The following is a 21615-nucleotide window of genomic DNA, read 5'->3' as shown; positions in this document are numbered from 1 at the left end:
TGTTTCGCTGCGAACCTTCAAAACCTCTCTGAAAATCCTCTGTGGCGTAGACGGTCAGAAGAGCTTCGACCTCCTCGTCGGTCCTTTCATCGCTTGCGCTGTTGTTGTTTTTGTCCGTATGTGCAACCGTGTTTTTTAAATGTGGCGGGGACACAAAATGCAGAAATGTGGCAAGGAGCATAGCTACCAGTCACGAAACACCTACGTCATGAGGGTTCCTATAGAACCCCGTTTAGACACTGCCTCGGAGAAGGAGCTAAAATGGTTATAGGAACTGAGGGCTTTGGTCCCTAGTTCCTATATGTCAGAATGAGTGAAAAAACGGCCTGGTTCCTGAAAAGGTTATAGGAACTGCAAAAGGTTCCTACAGTCGGAAAAGGGCTTTTGAGCTTTGTCACCTGTTCCTGGCTGTGATAAGAATATAATTCCTACAGCCACTAGAGTGCCCTGTAATATAACCTAATCCCCATACAGACTTTCATTAGGACCAGTTAAACTTCATCCAGCTGTTATTAACCTCACCTTTAACCAGCCAGAGGCTCTTTGGTTGAATAAGTTCATGTTCTGAAGCTGAATCAGATGGTGGTGATGAGGACAGGTGGAACTACAATGCTGTCCAGTTTTATTTAAACACTTTTAACTCAGCAGATGAAGAAAAGTGTAAATGACCCAGTAGTTTTTTTTTTTTTTGTTTTTGTTTTTTAAATTACTGCCTTCGAATCTGAGACCATGATCAAGTGGCAAGTCAGCAGGTAAAGAGTTTTGTCAATGGACCCATGGACGTAGCCTTTATTATTATTATTATTAGTATTATAACTGGTGGTAGTAGTAGTAGGACCTTCATATCTGAGGGCTAGTGCAGAAATATATTTTAGAGTAAAGACAGCTTTAGGAAAATGCTTCTATATGAGAGGCTGTATCAGTAAAGGTCAGTTTACTGTGGACCAGAAATTCTAGAAACTTTTTAATGGGTAACAATAAAACAAATGTATACTCTCTTATTTGAGGATGATCTGGCAGAAGGATCTGGAATGGGAATTAAATTAGGACAAATGGCTAAAAATATTGTCCAATACAGACAAGAATGCTCTGCATGGCACAAAAAGTAGCTTCTCATTTATCAAGCACGTGAGAAAACACATCTGTGGTCGAGGACAAGATTTTGGGCTGTTCCAGAGGGGTCAGATCATTGGCATCAAGCAGAGAAAACATCTCAGGAGAAGCAGAAACTACTAGAACTGGGTTCAGAACTGTCCAACCACCATTAAAACTGGAAGGATGCTAACCCTGAAGCTAGCTGCTGCTGGTTGCTGGGTAAAGTGAAGGGAGCTAACCCTGAAGCTAGCTGCTGATAGCTGCTGGATAATGTGAATGGAGCTTATGCCTGAAGCTAGCTGCTGGGTAAAGTGAAGGGAGCTAAGCCTAAATCTAGTTGCTGGGTAAAGTGAAGGGAGCTAAGCCTGAAGCTAGCTGCTGCTAGCTGCTGGGTAAAGTGAAGGGAGCTAACCCTGAAGCTAGCTGCTGCAAGTTGCTGCGTACAGTGAAGTGAGCTAACCCTGAAGCTAGCTGCTGCTAGTTGCTGGGTAAAGTGAAGGGAGCTAAGCCTGAAGCTAGGTGCTACTAGCTGCTGGTTAAATAACAGGGAGCTAAACCTGAAGCTAGCTGCTGCTAGCTGCTGGGTAAAGTAAAGGGAGCTAACCCTGACGCTAGGTGCTACTAGCTGCTGGGTAATGTGAAGGGAGCTAAGCCTGAAGCTAGCTGCTGCAAGTTGTTGGATACAGTGAACGGAATTAAGCCGGAATGCAGCTTCTTCTAGCTGCTGGGTAAAGTGAAGGGAGCTAACCATGAAGCTAGGTGCTGCTAGCTGCTAGGTAAAGCGAAGGGAGCTAAGCCTGAATCTAGCTGATTCGTAAAGCGAAGTGAGCTAAGCCTGAAGCTAGCTGCTGCTAGCTGCTGGGTAAAGTGAAGGGAGCTAACCCTGAAGCTAGCTGCTGCAAGTTGCTGCGTACAGTGAAGTGAGCTAACCCTGAAGCTAGCTGCTGCTAGCTGCTGGGTAAAGTAAAGGGAGCTAACCCTGACACTAGGTGCTACTAGCTGCTGGGTAAAGTGAAGGGAGCTAAGCCTGAAGCTAGCTGCTGCTAGTTGCTGGGTAAGGTGAATGGACCTTTCCCTGAAGCTAGCTGCTGATAGCTGCTGGGTAAAGTGAAATTTCGGTGTTACAGCAGCAAAGTGATAAGTGCAACAAAACAGCATTATAGAGATACCAATGTCAGAATCAAACCTGTGCCTATAGATTCTGGTCCTGCTTGACCTAACCACTGCCTCGGTGGCACTTTAACACATCCAGAAGGTATTTATGGTCATACTCTACAACGATTCCAGCTCTATCTTCTAGATACAACCAACTGTGTAAATGTAAATCCTCCACCACACCCCTGTCACCTGAGGACCCACAGCGCTCAGTATAAGACTTTTCTGTTGCGACGGTGTGGCACAGTGGGTAGAGTGGTTGTCTTGTGGCCAGAGGGTTGCCGGTTCGATCCTTGGCCTGTCGAGCTCATGTCGAGGTGTCTCAGAGCAAGACACCAAACACCAAATTGCTCTTGATTGGTCGTGGTTGAGCGCCTTGCGTGGCAGCTTCCGCCATCAGTGTGAATGTGTGTGAATGGGTAAATGTGATGTATAATGTAAAGCGCTTAGGGTAAAAGGGTTATAAAGGTATAGACCATTTACCATTTATTTCCCTTCTTCTGTACCCTATTCTAAGACAGGCTGGTAGGTTTTCTTTTCACTTTATGTTCAGTTTTATGTTCCCTTAAAGCAGTGGTTCTGAAAATTTGTACTGCTCAGGGCAAAGCAGATAGAGACAGTGATTTTAAGGAAAATCCCGTCAGCATCAACTTCAGCGGAACAAGCACTGATTTCAGTCAGGGTTGGTACAGTCAATTCGGTGAGTTACTGCCTGAGTTTCTGTCTTGTTTCGGGTTATTGTTTACATTGCTGGTGTGGGCTCTGTCGTTAGCACCTTCTCTCTACAACCAGTTGAGGCCGTGACGCAGGCCACACCCACTGTGTACTGCTCAGGTAAAGTTCAAAGTTCAAAGTTCTTTATTTGCCATTTGTACATAAAACCAGAAGTCAAGGTACATTGGAATTCTTGTGCAGGGCTCTATCAGAGTCACAGTTTTAAGTAGCAGGAGGGAAAAGATGAATCAGGAATAAGAATAAATGAACACTGTACATATTAAAAAATAAACTATAGCAAAAAATGTATAAATATAAAAAAATATAAAAAATATATATATAAAAATAAATAATATAGTGTGTAGCCGTACTATTATACACTATACAGCGCTGTACAAGAGCAAAAGGTATTGTGAGATAGAGGAGTGGGTAGGGGGAGAGGTAGAATATTGCACATGAGAGGTAGAATATTGCACATGAAATTCTCAAGAAACTGAACACTGAACAGAAGAACTGCACATTATACATGAGGGGATATAAAAGACATCATCCTGTTTCACAGGTGATGATACTGCAGGTCAGATATTGCACATGTAATAAAAGTGAGATGGTGTCTTCCACATTTTGCATTTTGCATAAGTTCAGTAGTTTTGTTTTGACATCAGTCTGACTGTGGCTGGGAAGAAGCTGTTGAAAAAGCGAGTCCTGTGAGTTTTGATACTGTCCGCTCTGCTGTGTCTGAGGTTGTACGCGCAGTGTTTGTGTCTGAGCAGAGGGTGAGCGGGATTGAGTGAGTCTCTGATGATTCCCTCTGCTCTTTTCTGACAGCGCTGCTCGTACATACAGTCCATAGAAGGAAGTTTTGTGCCTATAATCCTCTCCGCAGTCTTTATGACTCTTTGCAGAGCCTTCCTCTCTGCCTGTGTGGTATTTCCATACCAGACAGTGATGCCTGCGGTGAGGATACTCTCTATCAGTCCTCTGTAGGCCAGCGTGAGAGGGCGATGGTTCAGACCAGCTTTCCTGAGCAGTCTAATGAAATAAAGTCTTTTCTGGGCTTTTTTCACTGTGGCTGTGGTGTTACGAGTCCAGCTCAGGTCAGATGTTACCTGCAGTCCTAGGAATCTGTAGCTGTCTGCCCTCTCCACCTTAGTCCCTCTGATGAAAAGAGGCTGTAGAGGGGGAGGGTTCTTCCTGAAGTCCAGACATATTTCTTTCGTCTTGTCTGTGTTGAGGATGAGGTCATTCTCCTCTCCATAGACAGCGATGTTGTTGACCAGGGCCCTGTATCCTGACTCGTCTCCCGCCTTGATGAGGCCCAGGACAGTGATGTCATCAGCATATTTGATGATGATGGTACTGTCCTGGGTGGAGACACAGTCATGTGTATACAGGGTGAAGAGTTTGGGGCTGAGGCAGCAGCCCTGCGGAGATCCAGTGCTGACTGTGAGCTTAGCAGACACCCGCCCTCCCATCTTCACCACCTGTGGTCTTTCAGTCAGAGCCTTCGGAGCTCCCGCAAAACCTCTCTAACATCTTCTCAGGGTATTCAGACTTTAACTGTGTGGACATATTCCTTTCCCATTCCTTTTGTCAACCTGTTCTCGATCTTTGCTGGCCTTATAATGCCTAAAGTTAAGCCCGGGGGTAGCTCTACGGCTTCATCGGGGCGGCCTACCACTCCGCCTGCATCCTCGAATAGTGATCCCCCCGCACCTGCCTCGGCGGTTACGACATTCTTATCTACCATCTCCCCGGCAGATTTTAAAGCCAAACTCCTAGCCGCGCTACGCGTAGAAATGGGTGGAATTTTCAAGAATGAGCTCCAGCTGGCTATGACGGAAAATTTAACCTCAATTAAATCTGAACTTTTGTCGGTGAAGACGGAGCTGGGTGCAAACATGGCGGCCATCAACACCGAGGTGAATGACTTAAAAAGTACTGTGAAGGATATGGAGGGTGTGCTTTCAACCTGCACAGACGATGTTGTTGCACTACAGAATCAAGTGGATAAACTTTCCGCACAGTTCGCAACACTGGAAGACAGATGTGAAGACCTGGAAGCGAGGTCCCGCCGTAACAACATCAGAATCCTGGGTGTGGATGAGAACTTCAACGATCCCATCAATGCAGCCACGGTCTCCGCTCTGCTGAAGGAAGCTTTCAATTTGGAGAAATCCCCTGTGGTTGACCGCGCTCACCGCTCCCTTCAGCCCAGACCCGGACCGTCTCAACGCCCACGGCCAATCATCGCCGGCCTGCACTACTACACGGACTGTGTGGACATCTTGCACCGCGCCAGAACCCAGCAGCAGATCAAGGTCAGAGACATGTCTCTGTCGGTGTTCCCGGACCTCACTCCGCGCACGGCCCGCGCCCGTGCTGCGTTTAACGGCATCCGTCGTCAGCTTAAGGACATCTCAGGCATTCGTTTTGGTCTTCTTTACCCAGCACGCCTCAAGATTACGAAGGATGGGCTAACTAAAGAGTTCACATCACCTGAAGAGGCTGCAATATTTGTTAGAACTCTAAGCAAGTAACCTACTCCCTCTAGCCATGCCAAGGTATGTCACTTCAGCTAGGATTCCCCATTGATTTACAAATCTTTAGTGGTAAATTGAGCGACTTAATGGATGTGTGTTCTGTTGCTATACATCTTGTATACATCTTGTTAGAGACTTGTGTAGCTCATTACTGTTTTGACTCTCTCTCTTGAGGGATTCACATTAATACTCAGTGGCAGGTTTAAAGAGTGGTTCAGGTGTTTGCTAAGTACATTGTTTCCCCCTTTTTTTTTTTCTTTTTTTTTTTTTTTTGCCTGTGTTTTGCTGTTTACTTGTATAATTCATTTAAACTCCACATAGTCCCACTTGGTGATGTTTGAAGTAGTTGTGTAGGTATGTGAGAACATGAGCAGATCCAAGTGTTTATGTTTGTAAATGACCATAAGTGGATGTGTACATATGGCTGTGTTTACGTCTGAGGTGTGTGTATTGTATGTATGTGTTTGTGTATGTCTGCATGTGTATTACATGTGCCTACGTGCTCTTTTGTTTGCGTGTACATGTGTGTGCTTGTGTGTGAATATATGTGTAAGCTCTTAATAATTGAGTCCCTGCTTGTATTATATTGACAACGTTTTGCGGAGGTTCAGTTTGTGTTGCTAGTCTAATGGTCACCGTTCGGACCCGAAATCGGCGTTTACCTCTTTGGTTTTGGCTCCTTATGGAGCTAGCACTGGGCACCCTACCAGCTGAGGATGGGGTCGTGGTAAGTGCTATGGGTGGGAGGGGGGGCGGGTGGTTGTGGGATTTTGGTTATGTTTTTGTTTACACCAGTACTGATATGTGGGGTTTTGAGTGTGAATATAATGTTTTTTTTCTCGATTTATTTTACTTACTTTTTCCCCCTTTTTGTGTATGCCTTGTCCCTCCCCCCCCCTCCTTCCCCCTCCTCTGGTGCCGGTCGAGTGGTCGACTGGTTGCTATATCAATTCACATCCTTATACACCTCCTGACTGTATATGGCCAGTATTAATAGCTCATCTGTGAGATTTTTAACATGGAATATTAAGGGCTTGGGGTGTCCCGTTAAGAGATCCAGGGTCCTTTCTCATCTGAAACGTCTCAAGCCTGATATTGTTTTCTTGCAGGAAACCCATATGAGAACTAAGGACCAGGTTAGACTGAGGTGTCCCTGGGTCTCTGATATCTTCCATTCAAGTTTTAACTCCAAATCCAGAGGTGTTGCTATCATGATCAGTAAGAAAGTTAAATTTACAAAATCTAACGTTGTCTCTGATAATGATGGTCGATTTTTGATGGTTTCAGGCTCTCTATGCCGTGTCCCTGTATTGTTGGTTAATGTTTATGCACCCAATTATGACAGCCCTCACTTCATGAACAAGCTGTTCGAAAGTCTTCCATCTCTGCATGATCACGTGTTGATTTTAGGTGGGGACATGAATTGTGTCATAGACCCGGTACTCGATCGATCCAAGCCCACCTCCTCCCAGTCCTCAATGTCTAAAGCCCTTTCAACCTTCCTGTCTAGCAATAGTTACGTAGACCCCTGGAGACTTTCTAATCCGGGCAATAGACAATACTCATTTTACTCCAAAGTTCACCAAACCTTTTCACGAATTGATTATTTTTTTATTGACTCTAAATTAAATTCTAAAGTTACATCTTCTTCATACCACCCGATTGTTATCTCTGACCATGCACCTGTCTCCTTAGATGTTCTGCTCTCCTCTGATCCTCGTTATCTCACTCCTTGGAGGTTTAATGTATCATTGCTGTCAGACGTTAACTTTCATGACTTTATCACAAAGGCAATTGACGACTTCATTGCTCTTAATCAGTCTGACTCTGACCCAATCTCAAATTCTTTATTGTGGGAATCCTTAAAAGCTTTTCTTCGAGGTCAGATCATCTCCTACTCAGCTTACCTGAAAAAGGATCAGCTGGGCAAGATGCAAAAGCTCTCTTCTGACTTGGCTGAGATAGACCAGCAGCTTGCAGCTGCCCCTACCTCTGTTGCTTTAAAGCGCAGGGTTGCCTTGCAGACCGAGTTTGATCTTATAACAACTGGTGATGCTGAACGTCTCCTACTGCACTCTAGATCTACATACTATGAACACGGTGACAAGGCTGGGAGACTACTTGCTCACCAACTACGTCGCCAAGCTTCCTTACGTCTCATCTCCTTCATTAGAGATAAGTCCGGTACGCTGCAGGATCATCCACTTTCCATCAATTCGGTCTTCAAAAAATTTTACTCCACATTATATAGGTCCGAATCTCCACCAGATAACACTGATATGAATAACTTTCTGGACAACCTGGACTTTCCAACACTTAGCCAGGATGCTTCGAATATGCTTGATCAGCCACTTTCCAGAGAAGAACTAATCCTGGCCCTGCAGGACATGCAGAACAACAAAGCTCCTGGCCCGGACGGGTTTTGCACGGAATTCTATAGAGCAGTCTCCGGTAAATTGATCCCATTGTTGCACTCTGTTTATACTGAATCTTTGACTAATGGCTCTCTTCCCTGTACATTGAGGCAAGCTTCAATTTCCCTCCTGTTGAAAAAGGACAAGGATCCAGAACTTACCACCTCTTATAGACCACTCTCTTTAATTAACGTGGACACCAAGATCCTTGCAAAAGCTCTAGCTCGCCGTTTGGATAAGGTTCTCCCCCTGATTATTTCAGAAGAACAAACCGGATTTATAAAGGGGCGTCAGCTCTTTTCCAACATTCGCACTCTTTTCAACATTATCTACTCCTGTGAGAACACTCTCGTACCAGAAGTCGTAATCTCAGCTGACGGTGAGAAGGCTTTTGATAGGGTGGAGTGGGATTATTTGATTTCAGTTCTCACTAAGTTTGGGCTTGGAAATGGGTTCATATCTTGGATTCGTCTGCTTTATACTTCACCGTGTGCCAGCATCATTATTAATGGGGTGCAGTCAGATTATTTCCTTTTGAACAGAGGTTGTCGTCAAGGCTGCCCCTTGTCCCCGCTTTTATTTGCACTTGCAATTGAGCCTTTATCTATTTATTTAAGAACATCTAACATATTCAATGGAATAACACGTTTTCATAAGGAGTATAAATTGTCCTTATATGCCGATGACTTATTACTGTATGTGTCAGATCCTACTAAAGCCTTCCCAGCTCTTCTCTCATTCTTTTGAATGTTTGGTTCGTTTTCTGGGTACAAGATCAACATCGCTAAGAGTGAATGCTTTCCTATTAATACATTATCTACAAAATTGCTGCAATCGGATGTTCCCTTTAAATTAAGTGTTGCTGGGTTTAGATATCTGGGGGTTAATGTAACAAGGACCTGGAACTCTCTCCTCACCGCAAATTTTTCTCCATTACTAGTGGAGGTCAAGGCAGATTTTCTAAGATGGCGTTCCCTCCCCTTATCCTTGATTGGAAGAATTAATGCTGTTAAGATGAATATCCTTCCTAAGTTTTTGTTCTTGTTTCAGTGCCTGCCTGTTTTTTTGACCCAAACATTCTTCAAATCAATTAATTCAATGATATCAGAATTCTTATGGAAAGGTAAAGTACCTAGGATTAGTAGGACGGTACTGGAAAGTTGTAAATTTGATGGAGGACTTTGCTTACCCAACTTTCAATTCTATTACTGGGCACTTAATATCTCCAAAATCCTGTTCTGGTTCAACTCTATTGGGACTCCTTGGTGCCAATTGGAGGCACAATCCTGCCCCCGGTCATCTCTTGTAGCTCTTTTAACTGGCCCTATTATGCCCAACCCCTCTCACTTCACCAGTTACCCAGTAGTTAGCTCCACTCTAAAAATATGGTTTCAGTTTAGAAAATTTTTTAAGTCTACAACAGCCTCATCTCTCACCCCGTTACTTAAAAACCATTTGTTTCTACCAGCATTCTCTGACTTGACCTTCACCTTGTGGCATAATAAAGGAATTAAATGTTTCAGAGATCTTTATAGGAATGGGATTTTTGGTACCTTCACAGACATCTCAAAGGAATACGATATTCCCCCCTCTCATTTGTTTAGATATTTTCAGGTGAGAAACTGTGCTAAATCCTTGTTTACAAAATTTCCTAATCTCGATGAATCCAATCTAGACGATTTTCTCAAATTAAACCCCAGACAACGATCACTTACATCCAAAATTTACAGCACCATTTCCTCCTTTAAAGCTCATCATACAACACGGATCAAAGACACCTGGGAGCGGGAGCTGGGTCTGTCGCTTACGGATGATTGGTGGAATATTGCTATTATCACAATTCACAAAACTTCCATATGTGCCCGTTTGACACTTATTCAGTTCAAGGTTTTTTTTCGATGCCATTATTCCAAGGCTAAATTGGCAAGGATTTTCCCAGCCTCTGTTGATGCCTGCGTCCGATGTGGTGGCTCGCCCTGTCATCTCACACACATGTTTTTCTCCTGTCCTACGCTAGTGAATTTTTGGCGGGTTTATTTTGACACAATGTCAAAAGTGCTCTCTAAATCTGTTGCTGTCTCCCCACATGTAGCAATCTTTGGAGTCCCGGTGAATTATAAACAGTGCTCAGTGTTAGAATTGGAAGTCATTGCATTTACCTCCTTAATAGCTAGACGCCATTTACTTCTGCATTGGAAGTCACCCCAACCCCCATCTACTACCCACTGGGTCAACGAAGTTATGTCTCTTCTGAAAATAGAGAAAATTAGATCCTCAAGATGTGGTTTACCAAATCGGTTTTATAAGAAATGGCAGGGTTTCTTAGACTTTGCAACAACCTGAAGCCAGACTGGCCGGCACCCCCCCCCCCCCCCCCCCCCCTTCTTAACCCTCCTCCCACCCCCCCTTTTTTTTTTTTTTTTTTTTTTTTTCTCCCTTTGTGTGTGTTCAAGATAAACCACCAGGACTTTTGATTTAGCACTGTCCTATTGCCTATACACCTGATCTATTGAGATACTTTTTCTGGCAGAAGACCTTGTCTCTGTGGACAGATTTCAGTCCCCTTGCTGGGGACTGTGTCGTATGGCTCAGTGCTTGATCTTATAAGTTGTTTACCTTTTACTTTATTTATTTATTTATTTATTTATTTTTATTCTATTTCATTGTTTTGTGTTCTAGTTATGGGTATGGATGGATGTGTTCAAAAAAAATTCGACGAAGGATGTGTAAATTCTTGCCATATACTGTTTCTGTTTTTATGCCTTCAACTCTTGAATAAAAATATTAAACAGAGAGAAAGTCCAGAATCCAATTGCAGGTGGGCGTAGGGACTCCAAGGTCTGCCAGCTTCTCAGTCAGCCTGCCTGGGCGGATGGTGTTAAATGCAGAACTGTAGTCCAGGAAGAGCATCCTGGCATACGTCCTGCTGCTCTCCAGGTGCTGCAGGATGTGGTGAAGGGCTATTGCCACCGCGTCGTCCACTGATCGGTTGGGGCGATAAGCAAACTGGAAGGGGTCGATAGTGTCCGGGACTATGTTGTTGATGTGGGTAAGGACAAGCTTTTCTAAGCACTTCATGGCAACTGGTGTTAGTGCCACTGGCCTGAAGTCGTTTAAGTTTGGTGTGTCAGGTCTTTTGGGGACTGGTATGATAGTGGACGTTTTGAAGATATGGGGGACAACAGCCTGGGATAAGGACATGTTGAAGATGTCAGCATACACACCGGCTAGCTGTTCACCACAGGCCTTCAGTACTCTTGGAGGCACTCCATCTGGTCCCACCGCCTTGTGGGGATTTAAATTCTTCAGGTAAAGCAGATAGAGGCAGTTTCAGCCGGCTGTAATCAAGCAAAATGAGCTCAACTGTGTCAGCTGCAGGTACTTTACCACACATGCGGCGCTAAGGCATCAGCAATTGTTTCAGCCCACTTGGGTAAAGACCACAAAGGGTAAAGACCTGCAAGTCTACTAGTGCGAGTCCACAAAGTAAGGACACAAGCTTAAACCTCCTCACTACTAAATCAACACACAATGTGCTTCAAACCATCCCTGTCAGACATGGTACAGACCAAGACGTGTCACCTATAGACACCACAATCCACAAAACCCCGTCCTTTCCAATGGCATGCACGTCTGCCACATCCTCTGTTCCCTTCGGTCTCTGGAACTGTCAGTCTGCAGCAGGGGCGCTGCTAGAGATTTTGGGCCCCATGAAAAGAAACTGAAGTGCCTCTTTTAATGATATTTTGACCATGTGTACAGGTGAGGTGGGGTGGGGTGGGGGGGGTGGGTCTGGCAGCATCTGCTTTGGCTGCTCTCTTGTCTGTTCGAACATGCGTGATGTTTTTAGCAGCTTGTTAATCGTTTGGCTATGTTGATTACTTAATTAAAACAGTGAAATGAATAAAATCCAGAGTTTCTTTAGGAATAAGAGCTAATATGGAGCAAAGTGAACTAGCTTGAACAAAGTTTAGAAGAGACAACAAGCTGATGTTCCACAACTTTCCATCAGACGAACTAACCGACCACCTCGCCTCTGAAACAACTGGGTGATGTATGTCCACCCCTCTGTTCTCTCTCCAGTCTCAGCTTTTTCTTTTCTTTTTAAACTTCCTGATTTCTGAGGCATCCTGCCGTCTTACTATCCACTCGCTGTCAGAAATGTTTCCAAAACAAAGAAATTTAGTGATACCAATGCATTGTAACTAAAATATTTATGTGATTGTTTATTATTATTGTTTATTATTGAGTATGAGATCATTTTGTTAGTATTGCAGTTGCATTGATGGCCCTTCTGGGCCCCTGTCAGTTATGGGCCCCTAGAATCCTTCCCCTTTTAGCCTGACCAACTCAGCCTTACCAAACCAGCTACTGGTGCCTCACTCTGCTCCTTCCGCTCTCTAAATGAGGACCAAGTCTCTAAATTTCTAGTCAACTCAAAACCCATGACCTGTCCTCTTGGCCCTGTTCCCTCTGACATCCTGCAGAGCATTTTACCTACAATCAAACCTGCAGTAACCCATATTATCACCTCCTCTCGTAAATCCGGTGTCTTTCCCTCTGCCTTCAAGCAAGCTCGGGTTCCCCCGCTGCTGAAGAAACCCACACTCAACCCAGCCCAGGTTGGAAACTATCGGCCGGTCTCACTGCTTCCATTCATGTCTAAACTACTAGAGCGTGCCGTCTTCAGTCAGGTCTCACAGTTCCTCCAAGACAACAACCTGTTAGATCCATATCAGTCTGGCTATAGGCAAGGCCGCTCTACTGAAACTGCTCTCCTGTCAGTTACTGATTCCCTACGGGTTGCCAGATCCGCTGGTCAATCCTCAGTCCTTGTATTGCTGGACCTGTCTGCTGCCTTTGACACGGTCAACCATCATATACTGTTCTCCACACTCTCGGAGCTTGGCATCTCAGGATCTGTCCTCTTGGGGTTTATGTCCTACCTCACAGGAAGATCCTTCAAAGTATCTTGGTGAGGGGGCGTGTCCAAATCACATGACCTGACAACAGGTGTGCCTCAGGGCTTGGTGCTTGGCCCTCTTCTCTTTTCACTATACACCTCCTCACTTGGTGCATCATTAACTCTCATGGTTTCTCCTACCACTGCTATGGAGATGACACTCAGCTTTTCCTTTCTTTCCCACCTGATGACACAACCGCCTCAATGTGAATATCAGCATGTTGCTGATATCTCCGCATGAACGAAGGATCACCACCTTCAGCTAAATCTGTCCAAGACCGAGCTTATTGTCTTTCCAGCCAATCCTTCCTTATGTCCTACCTTACAGGAAGATCCTTCAAAGTATCTTGGTGGATTGATGGATGGATGATGGATTGATAGATGGATGATGGATGATGGATGGATGAATGATTGATGGATGATGGATGGATGGATGATGGATTATGGATGGATGGACGGATGGATGGATGGATGGATGACAGATGGATGGAAGACGGATGGATGGATGATAGATGGATGGATGATGGATGGATTATGGATGATGGATGGATGGATGGAGGATGGATGGATGGATGATGGATGGATGGATGGATGGATGGATGGATGAATGATGGATGGATGATGGATGGATGGATGATGGATGATGGATGATAGATGATGGATGGATGGATGATGGATAGATGGATGGATGATGGATGGATGAGTGGATGATGGATGGATGGATGATGGATGGATGGATGGATGATGGATGGATGAGTGGATGATGGATGGATGAATGGATGATGGATGATGGATGGATGCTGATGGATGGATGGATGATGGATGGATGGATGATGGATGGATGGATGGATGATGGATGGATGATAGATGATGATGGATGGATGGATGGATGACGGATGGATGGATGATGGATGGAAGGGTTAATGGATGGATGATGGATAGATGGATGATGGATGAATGATGGATGGATGGATGATGAATGATGGATGAATGGATGATGGATGATGGATGGGTGGATGGATGGATGATGGATGATAGATGATGAATGGATGGATGATGGATAGATGGATGATGGATGGATGATAGATGATGGATGGATGATTGATTGGTGATGGATGGATGATGGATGGATGATGGATGGATGATGGATGATGGATGGATGGATGGATGGATGATGGATGGATGATGGATGGATGGATGGATGACAGATGGATGGAAGACAGATGGATGGATGATGGATGGATGGGTTAATGGATGGATGATGGATGGATGGATGATGGATAGATGGATGATGGATGATGGATGGATAATGGATGGATGATGGATAGATGGATGATGAATGGATGATGGATGATGGATGATGGATGGATGGATGGATGATGGATGGGTGGATGGATGGATGATGGATGGATGGATGATGGATGGATGGATGGATGGATGGATGATGGATGGATGATGGATGGATGATGGATGATGGATGGATGGATGGATGGATGATGGATGGATGATGGATGGATGGATGGATGACAGATGGATGGAAGACAGATGGATGGATGATGGATGGATGGGTTAATGGATGGATGATGGATGGATGGATGATGGATAGATGGATGATGGATGATGGATGGATAATGGATGGATGATGGATAGATGGATGATGAATGGATGATGGATGATGGATGATGGATGGATGGATGGATGATGGATGGGTGGATGGATGGATGATGGATGGATGGATGATGGATGGATGGATGGATGGATGGGTGATGGATGGATGGATGGATGGATGCTGATGGATGGGTGGATTGATGGATGATGGATGGATGGATAGATGGATGGATGATGGATGGATGATGGATGGATGGATGATGGATGGATGGATGAATGATGGATAGATGGATGATGGATGGATGATGGATGGATGAGTGGATGATGGATGGATGGATGAATGGATGATGGATGATGGATGGATGGATGGATGCTGATGGATGGATGGATGATGGATGGATGGATGATGGATGGATGGATGGATGATGGATGGATGATAGATGATGATGGATGGATGGATGGATGACGGATGGACGGATGATGGATGGATGGATGATGGATGGATGGATGGATGGATGGATGATGGATGATAGATGATGAATGGATGGGTTAATGGATGGATGATGGATGGATGATGGATAGATGGATGATGGATGATGGATGGATAATGGATGGATGATGGATAGATGGATGATGAATGGATGATGGATGATGGATGGATGGATGGATGGATGGATGGATGATGGATGGGTGGATGGATGGATGATGGATGGATGGATGATGGATGGATGGATGGATGATGGATGGATGCTGATGGATGGGTGGATTGATGGATGATGGATGGATGGATAGATGGATGGATGATGGATGGATGATGGATGGATGGATGATGGATGGATGGATGGATGATGGATGATGGATGCTGATGGATGGATGGATGATGGATGGATGGATAGATGGATGGATGATGGATGGATGGATGATGGATGATGGATGATGGATGGATGGATGGATGGATCATTTTAGAAATCTTAGAGAGGATTGTTCATACACAGATAAGAGTTTTTAGAGGTTGATAATGTTTTAAGTGTCTTCGTAGCAGCGAGTCGGCTCTACTGAGGTTTTTAATGATTTTTTATCAGCTACAGATTTTGGTGATTATATGATCTTGGTTTTATTGGATTTAATAGAAGACTTTGACATGGTAAATCACAACATCTTAATGACCTGTCTGGAGCTCTGTGTTGGCATTCGTGGTTTTGTCCTGAAATGGTTCAGGTCCTACTGGTCTGAGAGGACTTTCTATAGTAAACTGGACCATTTCCAGTCATCCCCTGTTCCTCTATCATGTGGGGTCCCCCAGGGGCCCATTCTTGGGTCTTTGCTGTTTCATCATACCTACTTTCCCTCAGGTCAGTTATTAGGAAGCTTTCCATCTGTATGCTTATGATAGTCAGGTCTATGTCCCCCTTAAACACACTCCCTAGAAAAACCTTTAATATGTTAATGAAAACACGACAGAAGTTCTGGCTTTTAGTCCTTGTGCTGGTGGGTCCTCTCCTGAGGACCTGGATCCTCTGGTACAGTATTGTAAACCTGCTGTCACAAATCTGGGTGTAAAACTGGACAGAGATTTCAACCTAGACAGGCAGAACAGTGCAGTGGTGAAATCTGGTTTTTCCATCTCAGGCAGCAGGAAAAGGCCAAACACATTCAGGACTTCATGCTTTTCTAACAACACGGCCGGATCACTGCGATGCCTGGTACTCTGGTGTCTGTCAGAAATCTCTGTTCCTCTGCAGCTCATCTGCTGACTGGAGCAGCAAACAGAAGCACATTTATCCAGTTTCAGCCACACTGCACTGGTCGACTGTTCTTTTAGGTTAATTTTAAAATCATTTTATTTGGTTTTAAGTCTTTAAATGAACTTGCCCTGCCCTATCTCTGGCTGCTTCACATACAGTAGACTCCCCTCCCAGTCCCTCCGGTCAGCGGATCAGCTGCTCCTGGAGGTGCTGAGGACTAGAGGAAGCTCAGAGAGGACAGGGTCTTTCTGTGGTGGGACTAGAGCGGCAGGTCAGACTGGCTTCATCGCTGCTGTTTTATATCCCTGGTTAGGACCCACCTCTTTCATCGGCGTTCCATGCAGTATGAGTTTGTTAAATTACTTTTATTATTTTTATTTTGTATTGATTTTATTGTTTTACAGATTTAATTTCTGATCTTTTAGTTATTTATGTTCAGCACTTTGTTCACTGGCTGCTGTCGTAAAGTGCTTTTATAAATAAAGTTGGCTTAGCTTGGCTTAAAAGAGCTCCAGAAGCCAGCTTGATAAATAAAAAAAAAAAAAACTGATAACAGAAAATGACATCTGAAACAGATCTACCTCATATGTGAGGTCTGTAAAGCCACTGTTGAGAATCCCCCCAACCATCCATACCAGTGTCCTTGTATAGATAGTTAACCCTAATGCACAGGCAACAAGCCTTCCTAAGCTGACATCTGGAACCAGGCATGAGACTGACATATGGAGACACATGACATTGTGTCCTATAAGGTTAAGTGAATTTCCCAAGTTCATGTGATACTGTCTACTCTGAAGGTCTTTGTGCTACCTGCAGAAATAGACCCTTATGCCTAAATTTGCTTAGTGAATCTAAATGGGATTATACTACCTACATGATGCTAATAATTACACTACACGACTACACAAAAAGTGGGTGGCAGGGACCTCTGTGATGATATTGGCTTTCCTGGTCCCAGAGCGGCTGTTGGGGTGGTTATTTTACTGGCTGGCCTAATGACATGGTGGAGTTTAGTGTTTGATGGTGAGGTGGCTGAACCAGGAGGAAACACAGAAGGTAGGTATCAGCCGTGTGTAATCCCATTTAAAATATCTTTGCTGACACAGAAAGCCTTAATTTTCCTGAGCAGGTGGAGACACTGCTGGGTCAGGATTAGGGTTAGGGTTGTTTGAAGGAAAGTGGGTGTCAGATTCAGTTCCAAGATGTTTAAAACCTGCTCCACTTGGTGGCCGTGGATGCTGATGGTGGGAACAAGGGTGATGGAGAGTTGTCTCTGTCCCCACAGCACAGCTCCTTCGTCTTAGCAATACTGAGCTCTAGATGCATGTCAGAAAAAGTCTGGAACAGACGCAGATGGTCTGCTGGTCCTCAGACAGAGTCTGGGTCGGTCAGGTGGGCCACCAGGGCCATGGTGTTCCTCCTCTGCTACAGGTGATGTTGTTGGTGTAGGCAGAGAAGAGGACAGGAGACAGAACGCAGCCCTGAGGCAGACACCATGAATAAAATCCTAGTGTGTGGATGTGCAGAACCCAGCTGTTTGGCCCGAAAGTTTGAGACCTGCATCCTCTACATCATGTTGTCCCGGTAGGCAAACTGAAATGGATCAGTTTAGTCCAACAGCATATGTGAAAGCTGATGAAACACAACTCTCTCCATACACGAGACAGACGTGAGGGCGACTGGTTGGTAATCCTTCAGGTCCTTCTGGTGGGGCTTTTTATGCACTGGGATAATGATGAACTTCTTACGCTGGATGGAAACCGAGCCAGAGTCCAGAAGGTGCTGGAATAGCTTGATGAAGACTCCACATAGCTGAGCGGAGCAGACAGTGATCCAGTTTCCATCATGTATATCAGAGGACCTGTTGTGTTCATGCTTCTTCTCATGAGCACATCTAGCATCCAATAGCGTCAATATTGCAACTTGAGCACCTGACACGTTATCTCGAGTCAATGCAAGCAGTCTACGTGCCAAACGAGTGCTGGAAACACGTGGCAGTCATGATACATACATGGACGCATTGCTAACAGCAAGTATATCCCAGCCCTGAGAGGAAACAGAGCTCTTTCTGTCACCGCTCTTAAACAATTAAACATGATTCAGGTTCCTTCACTGTCCACCTTTAAAACACATTTTAAAACCCACTTTTACTCATTCAACCCTTCAACCCGGTTGATGTAATTTGCTTCTGCTAATTTTATTGAGCTCATCTAAGTCCTGCAGACACCGCCGAGTCCAGTTAACCCAAGTTTAGGAAAATTGACAGTTTTTAAGGGAAACTAGTGGGAAAATAAGAGATTTTACAAAATAAAGCAGACACAAACATTTCATGCAACTCACATATTTCCTGTTTGCTTGACTTCCTGTTTCCAGTCCTGTGGTTCTAATGTTGTTTGTTTCTTTACATGTGTTTGTTTGTATTCTGTAGCTGAAACGTCTGAGGGAGACGGAGAGTCAGTTTCTTCCTCTTCTTGACAAAAACAAACGTCTAAGCAGGAAAAATGAAGACCTGGCTCTTGCACTGCGCCGCCTAGACAACAAGCTTCGCTTTGTTACCCAGGAGAACCTGGAGATGGTAACTATGGTAACCCCTGACTCAAACAACACACTAACAGCGCAGCATGCCATTGAGTTAAACAACTTTGTGATGCTGTTGTTTGCTAACATTTCCACCCAGAAAACAAAACCTGTTTGGCCCACATCTGCAGTTTTGGTTTGGCCCTATTTGGCCTTGACTGATGGCATTGAGGTTATGCAACCATGGCTGCTGTAACTCAGCCACATCGCTACCTGATGTGGGCCACATCTGAAATGTTCACCTGGACCAGATTTGACTTAAGTTTACAGTGTGGAATTGGATCTTTTTGGGCATCCAAAACTCTGTCACACAGCCAAATGGCCTGATCCAGTCCAGGTAGAAGACATGCTGGGGTTGGATCCGGACTACTTTGCCCACTTTTGTCTCAGTTATGGAACTGGCAAGTGTTGTGTGGGCCAGAGGTGGACCAGATGCCAGTTTTTGACCTGGTCATGGATTACGGCTAGTATTTTGTGGGCCATAAGTGGTCCTAATACAGAAGGCCTTCCTTATGGGAATGTCTTTGTGAGCCACATGTGGTGGTGATGTGTCTGAGTTTCTGCAGCTGTAAGTTAAGGCTGAATATGGTCCACACCAAAAACATTTTTCTTCAGCCAGTGAATCCTCAATACCTCCAACAGCTCCTCAGAACAGCATGCACTTCCAGGCCGGCTCCTCACATCATACAGCATACAGCAGTATGGCAACCATGTGACTCAAGCCTTTTGCCACTGATGAAGTCACAGTTCATAGAGAAGAACCACTATTTTTGGTCCCCGTTGAGATCCGACTTTTCAGGTTCCGAACCAACTTTTTTATGAAAATGCGGCGGCGGGTTGAAAATTGGGTTCAGGAACTGTTACTGAGTGAAAGATATCAGTGTTTCTCTGGTAACAGCCATGTTATATTCCACAGAGGAGACCGAGTTCATTAAATGACCTGGACCACAGCCACTCCACTAGTTACCATGGTTACAGCCAAGATGAAAGAGAGGTGGAGTTCCTACGGCTACAAGTGGTGGAGCAGCAGCACATAATTGATGACCTATCCAAGGTATTACCACTACCTCTACAAACTCTACCACCTCTACTACCCCATTACCTGCATCCCCTCTACTACTTTCAGTACCTCTATTCCCTCTATCACCTTTTCCAGCTCTATTCCCTTCACTACCTTTACCATCTTTACTACCTCTACTACTTCTACCATCTCTGCTACCTTGTTTACCTCTACTACCTCCAGTATCTTTTACATTTTAGAATAGAATACAATAGACCTTTGTCATTGTGCATAGTACAACAAAATTGGAAGTGCAAACCTTTCCAGTGCTATAAGAGAAATAAATAAAAACAGTAGAAAAAAACCCATATATATATATATATATGTATATATGTATATATATATATATATATATATATATATATATACATACATATATACATATGCACATACAGCAGTCCACATTCACATTGTCATGGGCGTTCTCACACTCATATTTCTTTACATTCAGTAAGCTAATTGCTTTTAACCTGTTTGTTTTTCTTTTCATTGCCCAGTATCTTCTCTCCGAGGGCAGCAGTTCTAACAGACGATGTCCTGGATGAGTTTTGTCCTTAATTATATCTCGCGCTTTCTTCAGGCACCGAGAGTTGTACCGCTCATCCCAGGAAGGCAGAGGGCAGCGATGGTTTTCTGGGCAGTGGTGAGGACCTGGAGCAGTTTCCTCTGTGCTGCTGTGCAGCTGCATACCACACACACACAGTACATCAGCAACCACTCTACAGAGCAGTGGCAGAAAGACAAAAGCATTTTTCTGGCAGCTGGTTCTTCCTAAGAAGTCTCAGGAAGTAAAGTCTCTGCTGTGCCTTATTAACCACTGCAGTGGTGTTAGCGCTCCAGGTCAAGTCCTCCCTGATCTGAATGCCCAGAAATCGGAAGGCGGAGACCCTCTCCACATAGTCCCCGCTGATGAGTGATGGCTGGATGTCTGATTTTTTCCTCCTGAAGTCTATCATCAGCTCCTTTATATTGGTATTGTTAAGGACCAGGTTATTGTCCCTACAATACCCAGTTAGCTGCTCCACCTCATCCCTGTATGCAGACTCTTCCTCCTCCTCTGAGATGAGTCCCACCACGGTGGTGTCACCGGCAAGCTTCTGTGGATCTGTTAGCTCTGTAGGTAGGCAAATTGGTGAGAGTCCACACCCTGCGCCTTTTCCTGAAGCACTTCATGACGATAGGGATGAGTGCCACTGGACGGTAGTAATTCAGACTGCTGAAGGCCGTCTTTTTTTGGCAGCGGGACAATCACAGGCACGGGCCTGCATTCTTATTTCTAAAAAGTGGAACTTTACCTCTCTGTCCTATGGCTACCTGCTCATCACTTGAGTATCACGCAGTAAAGGTCTCTACACCCATCACTGCATACATTCTGGTCATTTACCGCCTCCGGGTGGCAGTATAGATGAGTTTGTCTCAGAAATGGACATGATTCTCTCTGACATTCCTGATGATGGCACACCACTAATTGTCATGGGAGACATCAACATTCACATTGGCAAACCACAGCAACTGACTTTCTGGCTCTCATCAACTCTTTCAATCTCAAACTGGTTCAGACTCCTCCAACACAGAAAGCTGGTAATACTCTTGACTTGGTACTGACCAGAAACTGCTCCACAGCCCACCTGTCCGTCACCCCGCTGCATCTCTCAGACCACTTCCTGGTTAAATTCTCTGTCTTCCTTCCTCATGTCACTCAAGCGGCTCCAAAAACAGCGTTCTACCGCAGAAACTTGAG

General features: G+C 44.6%; 1 protein-coding gene across 7 annotated transcripts in view; it reads left to right on the top strand.

The window, feature by feature from the left end:
* The window catches only part of jakmip3 (Janus kinase and microtubule interacting protein 3), a 120247-nt gene that overhangs the window by 17761 nt on the left and 80871 nt on the right, over positions 1-21615 (top strand). For 6 of the 7 annotated variants that reach the window (XM_041974694.1, XM_041974693.1, XM_041974690.1 and 3 more), the window contains 2 exons: positions 18666-18821; positions 19731-19868. In XM_041974694.1, the coding sequence (XP_041830628.1) occupies positions 18666-18821; positions 19731-19868 (294 nt within the window). The remainder of the gene's footprint in view (positions 1-18665; positions 18822-19730; positions 19869-21615) is intronic. The other variant, XM_041974695.1, reaches the window with a different exon arrangement.

This window comes from Melanotaenia boesemani, chromosome 21, assembly GCF_017639745.1.
Source record: "Melanotaenia boesemani isolate fMelBoe1 chromosome 21, fMelBoe1.pri, whole genome shotgun sequence".
Taxonomy (NCBI): domain Eukaryota; kingdom Metazoa; phylum Chordata; class Actinopteri; order Atheriniformes; family Melanotaeniidae; genus Melanotaenia; species Melanotaenia boesemani.
This window is presented reverse-complemented; position numbering and strand designations above follow the sequence as displayed.